Source organism: Syngnathus scovelli, chromosome 1 (assembly GCF_024217435.2).
Source record: "Syngnathus scovelli strain Florida chromosome 1, RoL_Ssco_1.2, whole genome shotgun sequence".
Lineage (NCBI taxonomy): Eukaryota > Metazoa > Chordata > Actinopteri > Syngnathiformes > Syngnathidae > Syngnathus > Syngnathus scovelli.
Window position 1 is genome coordinate 24,324,814 of NC_090847.1, and position 12,082 is coordinate 24,336,895.

At 47.8% G+C, this 12,082-nt stretch overlaps 3 protein-coding genes and 1 long non-coding RNA gene across 8 annotated transcripts; 2 read left to right on the top strand and 2 right to left on the bottom strand.

Annotated features, from left to right (window-relative positions):
* Positions 1 to 142: 142 nt before the first annotated feature.
* Positions 143 to 1,522, top strand: anapc10 (anaphase promoting complex subunit 10). Of its 3 annotated transcripts, none has more exons than XM_049741778.1 (5): positions 144 to 336; positions 438 to 560; positions 805 to 895; positions 961 to 1,081; positions 1,193 to 1,522. In XM_049741778.1, exons 2-5 carry the CDS (start codon positions 446 to 448, stop codon positions 1,421 to 1,423), a joined length of 558 nt encoding a protein of 185 aa, XP_049597735.1. In that variant the 5' UTR covers positions 144 to 336; positions 438 to 445; the 3' UTR covers positions 1,424 to 1,522. The 3 variants fall into 3 exon arrangements, with proteins under 3 accessions (XP_049597717.1, XP_049597735.1, XP_049597726.1); XM_049741769.1 differs by having other exon boundaries at positions 146 to 336; positions 1,190 to 1,522; XM_049741760.2 differs by having other exon boundaries at positions 143 to 336; positions 961 to 1,522.
* A 113-nt stretch (positions 1,523 to 1,635) lies between these two features.
* LOC125981741 (F-box/WD repeat-containing protein 7) lies at positions 1,636 to 6,783 on the bottom strand. 2 transcript variants are annotated; one of them, XM_068652653.1, is made up of 13 exons: positions 6,638 to 6,783; positions 5,639 to 5,721; positions 5,421 to 5,550; positions 4,896 to 5,030; positions 4,681 to 4,804; positions 4,506 to 4,621; positions 4,331 to 4,444; positions 4,066 to 4,247; positions 3,766 to 3,991; positions 3,297 to 3,363; positions 3,073 to 3,216; positions 2,864 to 3,013; positions 1,636 to 2,733 (listed from the first exon to the last, which is right to left on the bottom strand). In XM_068652653.1, exons 1-13 carry the CDS (start codon positions 6,674 to 6,676, stop codon positions 2,552 to 2,554), a joined length of 1,692 nt encoding a protein of 563 aa, XP_068508754.1. In that variant the 5' UTR covers positions 6,677 to 6,783; the 3' UTR covers positions 1,636 to 2,551. The 2 variants fall into 2 exon arrangements, with proteins under 2 accessions (XP_068508754.1, XP_068508752.1); XM_068652651.1 differs by lacking the exons at positions 5,421 to 5,550; positions 6,638 to 6,783 and adding an exon at positions 5,949 to 6,096.
* LOC125981825 (uncharacterized) lies at positions 5,544 to 7,445 on the top strand. The gene is made up of 3 exons (XR_007486175.2): positions 5,544 to 5,643; positions 7,029 to 7,148; positions 7,301 to 7,445. It is a non-coding gene; the product is annotated as an uncharacterized lncRNA (long non-coding RNA).
* trmt44 (tRNA methyltransferase 44 homolog) lies at positions 7,195 to 10,977 on the bottom strand. 2 transcript variants are annotated; one of them, XM_049741566.2, is made up of 12 exons: positions 10,545 to 10,977; positions 10,399 to 10,460; positions 9,592 to 9,709; positions 9,210 to 9,429; positions 9,056 to 9,124; positions 8,870 to 8,977; positions 8,677 to 8,748; positions 8,473 to 8,579; positions 8,211 to 8,394; positions 7,841 to 8,117; positions 7,628 to 7,744; positions 7,195 to 7,504 (listed from the first exon to the last, which is right to left on the bottom strand). In XM_049741566.2, the coding sequence occupies exons 1-12, from the start codon at positions 10,736 to 10,738 to the stop codon at positions 7,269 to 7,271; spliced, it is 1,764 nt and encodes a 587-aa protein (XP_049597523.1). In that variant the 5' UTR covers positions 10,739 to 10,977; the 3' UTR covers positions 7,195 to 7,268. The 2 variants fall into 2 exon arrangements, with proteins under 2 accessions (XP_049597523.1, XP_049597516.1); XM_049741559.2 differs by having other exon boundaries at positions 10,399 to 10,977.
* Between the last annotated feature and the right edge of the window lie 1,105 nt (positions 10,978 to 12,082).

Consider the following 12,082-nt stretch of genomic DNA (forward strand, 5'->3'; position numbering starts at 1 on the left):
TACCACACATGATACATTTGGACATGACTACCCATTTATGTACTAAAAGATGCATTATGCCGGACAAATAGCATTTGTGTGTGACTATACAATACCGTTTAGTTCGTTTCCCCTCCAGTCCGGAAGGTGGCGGTAATGTACATAAAACAGTATTTTTGCCAAACGTAGATTCCCTCGAAGAAAAGCAAAACGCAGAATCGTCTTCAAGCTCTTGTATTATTTTGCATCGACGCAGTAGAATTTCGGGACTTTTCCAAATGTTATTTCTAAGCGCCAGGGGCCCGTCGTAACCTCCGTTTAAATCGTGAGCGCGGACTACAGAGGGCCTTGAAAAAGGTCAAAATTAACAACACAAGTGTTGTGTGTCAGCCAGTTTCTGCTTGCCAGGTCCAAAGCCGCCAATCTAGTCCGTTCACGGTCTCTTGTTCCTTCATCAGATCAGTCGATGGCCACGCCGAGCAAGACGCCCCCCGGAGCTGATCCAAAGCAGCTCGAGCGGACTGGTACCGTCCGAGAAATCGGCTCACAGGCGGTGTGGTCGCTGTCCTCCTGCAAACCGGGTCAGCACCCTGCTGCTAAAGTTTGTAGAATTCAAGGAGGTTCCTGCTAAAACGAAACAACAGGATTATGGAAAATAAACGTGTCTGTTATGAAATTAATGACATAACAAAAGAATAATAGTTACCCGCATTGTATCAATAACTGTGCAAAAGAGTCAGAATAATGCAAATAAGCAAACCAAATAGGCAAGTTTGCCATTCACACAGATCAATGTCGACACCACCTGAACGATATGCCACTTAGGATTCGGCGTGGACCAGCTGAGGGACGACAACCTGGAAACGTACTGGCAGTCGGACGGATCCCAACCGCATCTGGTCAACATCCAGTTTAGGTAGGTGCTTGTGCGCCTGCCCCTTTTTGTGTGCCACCGTTTAGTTGTCTCATTCCTGCATCCAGAAGGAGGACCACGGTGAAGATGTTGTGCATCTACGCTGATTACAAGTCGGATGAAAGCTACACACCTAGCAAGATTTCCGTCAGAGTGGGGAACAATTTCCATGACCTGCATGAAGTCAGGGTGAGAAAGTCCATACCAGAAACTCGCACGTCAAACCTAAAATTATGTTTGAAGTCATACCTGATGTGGTTGTCGTCCGTTTGCTTTTCTTGGTGTTGGTGCCTGCAGCAGTTGGAGATGGTGGAGCCCAGCGGCTGGATTCATGTGTCACTTCTGAACCAGCGGAGCAACGAGCCCGTCCGGACCTTCATGATCCAGATCGCCGTGCTGGCCAACCACCAGAACGGCCGGGACACGCACATGCGGCAGATCAAAGTGTACACACCGGTGCAGGAGAGCTCCGTGGGCAAGTTCCCACCGTGCACCACTGTCGACTTCATGATGTACCGAACCATCAGGTGATAGGCGGGTGCACCTTTTGCTCTTTTTTTTTGTAATTTGTATTTTTTTTTAACCAGAGCCCCTTTTGTCGATACCCAAATAAATCTCTTCTTAACCTCGTTTTTGGTGTCACTACTTATGGCCAAAATGTTGCCAAGGTAATTAAGATGGCTCAGTTGAAGGATGGCTATGCAGTTTGCCGATTCAACTCAAATGATGGTGTCACGCGCACATCTTTCGAAAAGTCGTCTTTATTGACATCTTCACCGTTACGGTTCGTTTTGCAAAAGCACAATATGTACACGCTTTCTCATGGATTTACACTTTCTTACAAGAGCTCTCGTACTACAGATGCAACAATTTAATCAATTAATCGTCAAATTGCTTACTAATATCGATTAACTTCAAATCGTCCAAATGCTCAGAATTTCAAACTCTCACCAGTAACAAAAAGTCTTTTAGCAATATAAGACATTTGCAAACATTCGCTTTTAAAACAATCCAAACCATTTTTGCCGATTTTTGGACAAATGCCATTGACCAATCCAGTGTTTGAGTCCTTCATTTATGTTTTCTGAATTGTCCATTTGCAATGTCCTGATTTTTAATTGAGGGATGTAGATATAATGCGCTCTTAAAAATCTACTTGAATTAATCAAAAGTTAACTGACAGATTAATCGATTATTGTTTACATCATTACTTGAGCTGTATCAGTCAGACACTCGCGTCTATCTAGTGGATGCAAGCGGTAAGCTTCGGTTTTGGCAGGCGGCGGTGGTGGTGGAGTTCTTCACAATAATGATTCTTAGCATTCCAGTTAAAACGTTTTGATTTGGGAGTCACATTCTCACTCTTCACAGTCAATTAAGTCCCCAAACGATACGCAAATTCATGACAGCACAACATTTTGGCCACTGAAAGAGTTAACAAGAGCGTCAATCGACGGGAGCCAAGGAGGGAAACGATCTCGGCAAAGCGTGCACTGGGGATGTCCACCGTTCGGACCGCGACCGCACTCTTGTCGGTCTGATGTGAACTTCCCCATTGGATAGCAGCAATAGTTAAGTCAGCACTTTCTGGTGCTGGAAATGTTCCGCGTCCTCAAAACTTGGATCACCATGCGTACGGGTCCAGCGACAAATCCGTTTTTAATGAACGGAATCCTCAGCGTCGGAATCTTGGTCTGACTCAGCCGGTTCTTTTTGGTCCGTCTGGTGTTCGTCCAGGTCGAAGTCCAGCACCAGCAGTTTGGTCTCCTCGGTGCCCATCCTGCTCCCGGCCGCGCAAACCAGCCTGGTGTCGGAGGCCTTGATGCGCCACACCACACCACCTGGACAGCGATTGCATTGGAGTTCATCCAGAGAAGTAACCATCCCGTCTTACATTCTGGATTCACAGGTCCATTTACTCAGGTGTCAGGTTGTTACAGCACCTTTGTGTCGTGTGGAAGCGGCGCTTACCGGATCCGCAGCTCTGCAGCGCCACCACGTCGCGCAGCCATGCGCCTGTTCGGAGGTCCCAAAGTTTGACCGTACCGTCGTCTGAGCTGGACAGGACCAGACCTCGGCAGAACTGGAGGCACGTCACCGCCGATTGGTGCTTGTTGGGACCTGGCGGTGACGACACACGGTCGGTGACGCGTTCTCGTGACGTGGCACCGATGGCTCACCTTGGAGGGTGTGCAGACAGCGTCCCGTCCGGATGTCCCACACGCGAACGGTGGAGTCGGCGTTGCCGGACACCAGTATGCGGTCCCGCAGCTCCATCCCGCTGGTCAGAGACTGGTGGCCCGTCAGCGTGTGGACGCAGCCGCCTGCGGGGAGAGACAAAACCGCTGGAAATCACAGCCCTATTTTTTTACACGCCGAACCTTCCTCCCATCAAACGTCCCACCTGTTTCCACGTCCCACACTCGGATGGACGTATCGAGCGAGCCGCTCACCACAAAAACGCCGTCAAACTGCACAAAGCAAAGATCTGTGGATCAGCGCTTTCAAAGTTAGGACAAACTCATTTTTATTCAGCAATTTCATCGAGGTTCAATGACACATTTTCACACATCACTCACCAATACCAAGTAGATACCTCCAATATGGAACATTGTATTATGGCCAGCAAAACCAAATCTTGTGCATCGACTTCCACGATTCTTGCTCAAACATCGCAAAATATCACATTTTCATTCGTGATAAAAATCTTCACCATCACTTGAACAATTCTTTTCCTTGACTTCTGATTTCAAAGTACGTTATTCATCAAATGTGTACGCATTTCCAAATGACATCACAATCAATGATTGTAAAATAAGTTGTGGACAGCAAAGCCTTTCGCCACTTTAAATCTTGAGCATGTGCGTGCATACCTGAAGTGAGTACACTCGGTTGGTGTGTCCCTGCAGAGTGTGAAGACATGCCTCCGTTTGGGGGTCCCACACCTTCACCATGTAGTCGTAGCCCCCCGACACGATGCGGCGGCCGTCGTACTGGACGCACCGCACGGCCGCCACGTGGCCAGTCAGCACGTGCTCGCAACGACCGCTCGAGACGTCCCACACGCGCACGGTCGTATCTCGGGAGCCCGACACCACCCTGAAAGGCGCACACGAACAAGGCGCCGCTCTATCCGTTGTCCAAAAACGCAAGTACAGAGAGCGTGTTGTTACCGGTTGCCGTGGAGATGCATGCAGCGCACGGTGGACGTGTGCCCGTGCAGCACGTGGACGCACTCGCCGTTGTGGGCGTTCCACACACGCAGCGTGCGGTCGGTGGAGCCGCTGATCACCGTGGCGGCCGTCATCTGACTGCACCACACGCCGCCCGTGTGGCCCGTCAGCGTACGCAAACACTGACCGCAACACAGTAGACACCGTGTGGTTGCATAAGTGTCCACCCCCTACGATAAATATACACGCACGCATGCACTCCCACCTTGCCAGTGATGGCCGACCACACGTTGAGCGTGTTGTCGTCAGAGCCGCTGACGATGAGGTCGCCGCTGAACTGGAGACATGTGATCACATGGTCGTCGTGACCTTTCAGCACCTGCTGGCCACACGCGAGCACTCAGTCCACGTTTACTAGCTTTGTCCGGGCATGCGCGTACCTTGGGCTGGCGCTCGTCCCCCTTCCTCCAGTTGGTGTCAATGCGGTGTTGTCGTATGTACTTGGACTTCCACGTGACGCATTCTCTGCGGCGAGGTGACGCGCACTCGGACACACCTACGCACGTGATAGTCAGACGGTTTGTTTCCCAAATACGCGCTCGGCGGTTAGCTCACCTTCCTCGTGACACTTCTCCCTCCACAGCAGGTTATCCTCGGCCAGGATCCGCCAGTACCTGCAGGTCTGTGCAGCCCGCAGCAGGTCTTTGGGAGCCAGGAAGTTCAGCACGTATAGAGCCAGCTGAGACACACATAGGCGTATGTATCATGTGTAAAAAGCCCCAGGGGAGGAGGAGGGGGGGGGGGGGCACCAGTGCGGTCGGCTATGGCACCTCTTTGGGCAGTAGGGAAATGAAGTCCCTCTGGAAGTGCGGTTGGATGAGCTGCATCACGTGCTTGAGCTGGCCCGTTTCACACACGTCAATCAAGTGATCCAGCACCAGTAGCCTCTCAGGTCCACTCCACGCCTGCAGAGTGGGACGCAATCGTGTACTTGACACACTCCCCCAACACTGGGACTGATTTTCACACAGGCCGGCCGTGGGTAAGGATTCCATTTCACTTCAATGGCCTGAGGTGAGTTTTTATTTCTGATATAGATTTTTGTTCCGTAAGTTATGCCGATGACATATGACAGGCAGAACATAAATTCTGGTCCACTTCATGGCTGAATAAGAAACAGTCAATTTGTAAGCCCCACCAGTTTTTTGAAGCCAATTCCAATAATGGGTAGAACAACATAAAAAAAAAAATACAAACAAACATAACGCTGACGTTGGCATTATCACTCCCGAATATGACGAAAGGAAAAGTGCGGGATGTTCGTACATGCGAACAACAAAGAAAGAGGGCAGTGCCTGAAAGGTGTGAAGCCAGTCTTGCAGGCCACGAGGGGGAGGGCCCGAGGTGACGCGCCGCCGCTGAGCTGAATGCCCGTTGGCCAGCCGGAGTTCCCCGAATGTGGTGGGCGGGCTCTGAACCGGAGGACTACAAGCCGCAAGGGAGCAAGGAAGTAAGGAAGCAAGAAAGGAAAGCAGTCCATGAGCATCTGGAGCGCTGCGGCTTCCCAGCGTACCTGAAGTAAGCGTCGCCTCTGCAATGCTTCTTTCCTGAGGAAAATGGCCGACCGTCAGGACCGTAATCCAATTTCCTTTTCACCTAAATGGAGGATAGAAATACAATGATCATTCAGCATTTCTTACTCATATTATATAGGGACGGTTTAAATTATGGGCTATACCAGGTGGTGACAAGCATAGTTCAAGTGGGCACCAGATAGTTCTCAAGGGCCACATGAGTAACCCACAGAACGCTTCTAATAATAGGTCACCACTCAACACTGATTTAAACAATGGTAGCGGTTTATTGGAAAATTGCATATTTACCTGTTTTCTGATTGTGTGAAATCCTTGATCATTTTCAATTATCACTCCTAGATACTCACTAAAAATCTCAGAAATTATTGGGAAGAGTCAGGAATCATGAATGACTAAGAACGCAGTTTCTGGAACTATATCTGTGGCGTTGTACTGAAATGTGCTGCCATTGAAATCTTTAGAAAGCCAGCTTCAAATTCAGCTGCAAAACGTCACTTCCGAGTCTCTAGGCCAGCTGGGCCTGCAGTCAGCAATCAAGGCCAGCCAATCAAGGTGCTCCATCGGCTGCTTTGGCCTGGCATCTCCGAGCAACCCGGAAGTGACATTTTGCAGCAAGCCAAATGTGCAGCTGAATATTGAAAATGTATTTGGTGCTGAATGTTGAAAATTGATTTGGTGCTGAATGTAAATTAAATGTTTTACAGTTCAGTGCCAGGAATTCAAACTGTGAATGTCCAAACATGTCCTCCTGTGGGAGCGGACAATCTCCCCAATGCAGAGCATTTCAGGCGAGAGCAATCAATACCAAATATGTCATTCGAGTTATATTTGTCATCGTCGTTCTTGCGGTTCTCATCACGAGCACTCTCCTCATCCACCGAGCCGCAGTGGGCCACGCGCACGCGCATCACAAAGCGCCTCGTCATCGCCAAAGCGCGCGCACACTTGGCTTGGTTGGGAAATGTTTGCCGGCTCACCTTGTAGAAGATGAGCTTCAAGGTCCCATAGAAGCCCATGGTCGCGAGTTCGAAAGCTACCAAGGAAGGATGAAGGAAGGAAAGAAGAAGCCCCCGCAGCGCGAGAGGGGTCGTCTCGTCTTGCGTGCGCGTTCACGACGCCGCTGAAGTTGGCTGCATCGTCGCGCTCCCGTCTATTCCATCCTGCGTTGTGATTGCAATTGTGCTCCCTATCCAATAGGGGGCAATGTTTGCCGGTAGAGAGACTGCTTTTCATCGGAGTGAGAAGAAAATTTCTCCCACTGCCACAAAATTAATTCGGCATTGAGTTTAGTTTTTTTTTTTTTTTTCATACCACTTTGATCTGGTGAAATCATAACTTCATTTCTGCATGTGTTTTACTTTCCATCAGGTAAAAAAGGTTGCTGTTTTATCAGAATAACATTACCAGAATTAAGTTGGAGTATCATGAGAAAAAGTCAGAATTTCACATCAATAACGCCATGAAGATGGAATCGTAGGCCAACAGAGAGTAAGTGTTCATTTTGCAAGAAAAACTCACAAACAATGAAAAGTCATCATTTTTAACAGTGTATTTTCTCAAAAAACATTTGGTGGTAACATTCCCAACAGTCAGTTGAAGGCGCCAAACTCAAATATTCTTATTTGTCTTGTTCCTCACAGGTCTGGTGGACTCTCGCAGCTCCTCAAGCCCGTGCGCAAAGGTGCACTCTTCGGCCAGTAGGGGGCATCCCTGAGGGTGGTGACGGTCAAACCAGCACTGGCGGGTTTTAAGCGCGTTGGAGGAGGCCTCCGCCTTTCTTTTGCCATGTGTCCTCCAGGGCGTCCCATCCCGCCAGTCCCGGATGCGCACCTTTCCCCCTTCCACTGAAAGAAATGAAAAAAGCCTTTTTAACAACAGCCAAAATGAAATCGGGTGACACAAGAACCAATTTTCTAAGAAAGAAATAAAACAATTGGCCTTACTAGCCAAAGCAGTGCCTTGTATACCTTGAAAAACTTGATGGTTGTTCTTAAGAAGCGTCTGCAGGCCTCCGCATTCGTTCTTGAGCTGCTTGAGTGTGTCCTGTTCCAACAGCGCCGCCACCTCACCCACACACAAGCTGCCTAGAAGTAAAGGGCAACAAACACAAAGCAGAAAGTTAAAGACGTTCGATGAGAAAGCCGCATTTTCACGTCAAAAGGCATACGAGGTTTGTGTACCTCCTCGTTTCCAGTCGTCGGAGGGCCGGTGCTCGTCGCACATTCCCAGCAGGGCTTGGGCCACGCGGAGCACGACGCCGTCCACCAGGTCGCGAGAGAGCGCCATGCAGTTGCGCACCGTTTCCGCCCGCTCTCGAGGCCGGAAGCCTGATCCCCAGCCGGTGACAATGTCGCTTTCGGGAGCGGCGTGGCGGCTCCGGATGTAACCGGCTCGTTGATCTTCCGCTTGATCTTCCTCACTAGCCTTGTACGTCCGCCTTTTTCCCAGCAGACACACCTGCATCAACAACAAATAAAAATAAAAAAAAACACTTAACTTTTTTTCCAAATTGATTTTCAGTCCAGTAATTAAAAAAAAAAAAAAGCATACCCGTTTAGTGGAGGGAATCCTGAGGCAGTCCCGGAACGTGTGGAAGCCACTAACTCGGCTCACTTCGTCAACAAAGTCAATGTATTCCTTGTACTGAGACTTTTGGCTATGCCGCCGCCGGTACTTTCCGTAAAAGTCGAAAAAGCAACAAGGGAGAACGAAGTATCGGCACGTGTAGGACGACCTGCAAAGCACACAAATGCCATCAAAGTTTCATCCAGAAGCCCCTCCCTCTTAGCCACTGCAGAACATAACGCCTCGCCTGGCCGCCATGATGGGGATCCAAGGCGTCAGCTCATCCGAGTGATTCCCGATCAACCAGTCCGTCTCCGGGAACAAGAAGTCCTCGCCGGGAGTGATGGCTTCCTCCTGAAAACGCAGACAAGAAACAACAGGAAATGGAAGGTTTTGCACAGCTAAACTAAACCGATCAATAATATGGAAAAGTGGCCTTCTACTTGCTCACCTGTAGCACAGTGTCGGTGCCGTACATGTCCCAGATCTTCCGCTTACGAACATCAATGCCCTTTCCTGGGTGCTGCGAAAACAAAAAAAATGCAACCAATTATAGTCGCAATGTTATAAAGACCATGTCATTTGACGAGATTAAATCTGTTACAGGACCAAAAATGCATCAGAATTGAAAATCCTAATTTTACCCCTTCGTTAGCAAGGATGTGCACAAGGAGTCCATTTCCGCAGCCGAGGTCTACAAAGGACTGGCGAGCGTCCACGTGGAGTTCCGCTCGCTCCTCGGACCAAAGCACCTGCGGTGGTGCCAGCGCGCATCGATTAAATAGAGTCAAGTTCAAGTCCCATCAGTGGAAATGAAACGACACACCCACCAGTAGATACGTGGCGATGGCGACATCTTCGTAAACAAACTTGTCTGGATCCGTCACCTCGGGCCATACCTAACGATACCAAACCATGCGAGAAACCTGACAATTTTTTTTCTCTTCTCCTTTTTCTGACTATCTTACATTGTTTGAAACCTACCTTGACCAGGGCCTTGTACTTTTCCTTGAGCCTTTGGTAGACCAGGCTGTACTTCTCGACGGGCAGCAGCGACAAGGTGTTGGGGAAAAGGCCGCTTTTGCACGTGACGGCCCAGCGTAGAAGCTTGGGCAGCAGGTCGGTCGCCAGCCAGGCCAGATTGGGGTAGGATACGCCGTCCGAGAACCACGTCTCCGCCGTCCGCACGTGCAGCTCCAACGCCCTGAAATTCATCAAGCCCCAATTTGTAATAATAATACGTGTGACAAGTACGTCTAGAATATTAACAAAATAGAGAATTAAATAATATGATATAAATTGACAGTACTAAAGCCTATATAAAGGCCTCCTGCCTATAATAGATGCCCGATGGCCACTCAATCACCACTGGCCGGAGTCCACCGCACACAACTTGATGCTGTAAATGTTGTCCTTTTTCCAAGACACCTGGCCGGCTTCGGCCTCCTCAAAGGGAACAAATGTCACCTGCTGTCCGTCCAAGTCTACAACAAAGATAACAGAAGTCAACAAGATATAAAACAATATAAATAAAATACAAGAACGCAACAAAATAAGATGACGCTAACGACAACAACAACAAAGCTGTTAGCTTAATCCTGTTGTCATATAATATAATTTTACTGTTCTAGATTGTGTATATATATTAACCTTGTTTTGTGTCATTTTCAGCATCCCGTTCCCCACCCTCCTCAAAGAGTCACTGTTCTTTGGGTCAGGCCGCGATTGTAAATGAGAACTTGTTTTTAATTGTTTGCCTGGGTAAATAAAGGTTAAATTAAAAAAAAAAAAATAACCAGGCAAGAAGTCAATACTACAAGGCAAAAAGTCAACTGGAATACAAAAAGACCACAAAAAGTCAACAAAAACATGACAACACACACACACACACACGCACGCACGCACGCACGCACGCACGCACGCACGCACGCACACACACACACACACACACACACACACACACACACACACACACACACACACACACACAAAGACAAATCAAGTGTGACGATCATTGGGACTTTAACTTGAAAACAAGACCCCGAGTGGAAGTAAAAAAAATAAAATAAAAAATAAAAAGCAAGGCGGGGAAACAAGAACACACAAAAAACCTACAACAAAGCAAGACAGCAAGAAGAAATCAAGAAGTCTTGCTTTTGCTTCCAGCTTTTACCTTTGACAACAACCTCTTTCTGCTTGCGTGTTCCATATGTGTTGACTTTAGGGATAAACGTCCTGATATGAGAGGAAAGACATGTTCGGTGAGTGTTGTCTCTGCAGCTGCCACTGAGCCAAGCCACAACATCATGGGGCAGCAACCGTAGCGCTGCTTCTTCATCATCTCCGTCCATCGTCTCCTGGACGCCGCACAGGCGCTTGTTGACAACGTGAGGTTTCTTTATCCAGACGTCCACGGCTGACCAGAAGCCATCGGGAAGGTTTTCACATTCCGCCGGAAATCTGACCTCAAATTGTTTGGGCATAGTTGAGCGTAAGAGACGCTCCAGCCACATGCGTACATGAGCAGCGCGATTACTTCCGGGTTTGTTTTTCTCTTGACAAACGACCGCTTCACGATTTTGACAAACACCGATGTCTGAGCATTGATTAAATCACAGAATCGTACTTTGTGCTAAAAACACAAAATGAGTCAAATTGAAATAAGTTTCTCAACAGAGGAATATATCTATTTGTGGAGCTGAATATTCTTCTCTGTGATGGCGTCTTCACACGTGACGACCAAAGAGGGCGGGTTTGAATAAATGGCATGCGCTAGGGAGATAACAGTCTGTTACCACAAGAGAGCGCTATTTATTTGTATTTGAGACGTGCACGAGCGAAAAAATACTTGTAACGTCCCTTTTTCACGTTTTCAAAACATTGTTTTTAAATGATGTGATGTTCTCTTGTGTGTTTTACAAAAATAACACACGATTTGTAAAATAATAGACGGTTGGATGGATGGATGGATGGATGGATGGATGGATGGATGGATGGATGGATGGATGGATGGATGGATGGATGGATGGATGGATGGATGGATGGATGGATGGATGGATGGATGGATGGATGGATGGATGGATGGACAAACGGAAGGACCCCCTTCTGCGTAGGGTGCGGCACCGTTGCGCTATTTTCGGGAATGTCTGCTGTACGCGCACTTGCTCCTTTTTTTTCTGCTCCTCTTATTTATTTATTTATTGTTGTGTTATTTATTCATCATTTATTCAGCACGCTTTTGTTATACTTGTTTACTTGTTTGTCTGTTGTGAGCCATGTCTTGTCACCGTGGGATAGGGGGGAACGAAATTTCGGTTTCTTTGTGTGTCTTTGGCATGTGGAGAAATTGACAATAAAGCTGACTTTGACTTTGACTTTGAAATGAATCATCAGAATCAGCTTAATTGGCCAAGTTTGTGCACGCCAAATAAGAAATCTGATTCCAGTTGATCTCAGCCTCTGGACAACATTTAAGTGACTAACAACATTCAGGTGACTAACAACATTATCAGTGTGTCATCACATACCACGAGGTAAAACTCGTTAAACAATTTTAGAAGAAAGGGAAACATTAGTTACATATGTTGTGAAATACTCAAGACATATATCGAAGAAACATAATGGCCTGTGATTGGCTAAAGGTAAGTCAAGGCAGTCACCCACTCGTGAAATGAGAAATTAAAAACAATTCCCACACTGGAAGTGTTAGCTGAAACTAAACTTCCCCCCCAGAAACTGCTCATCCATTACTGGAAATAAACAGGGTTGCGCAATACAGTCCATGGGCCTACATTATTCTAAACGTCTCTTCAGAATGATTTTAGGGCCAGGGACCGTAGGTTCCCCTCCCCTACCGT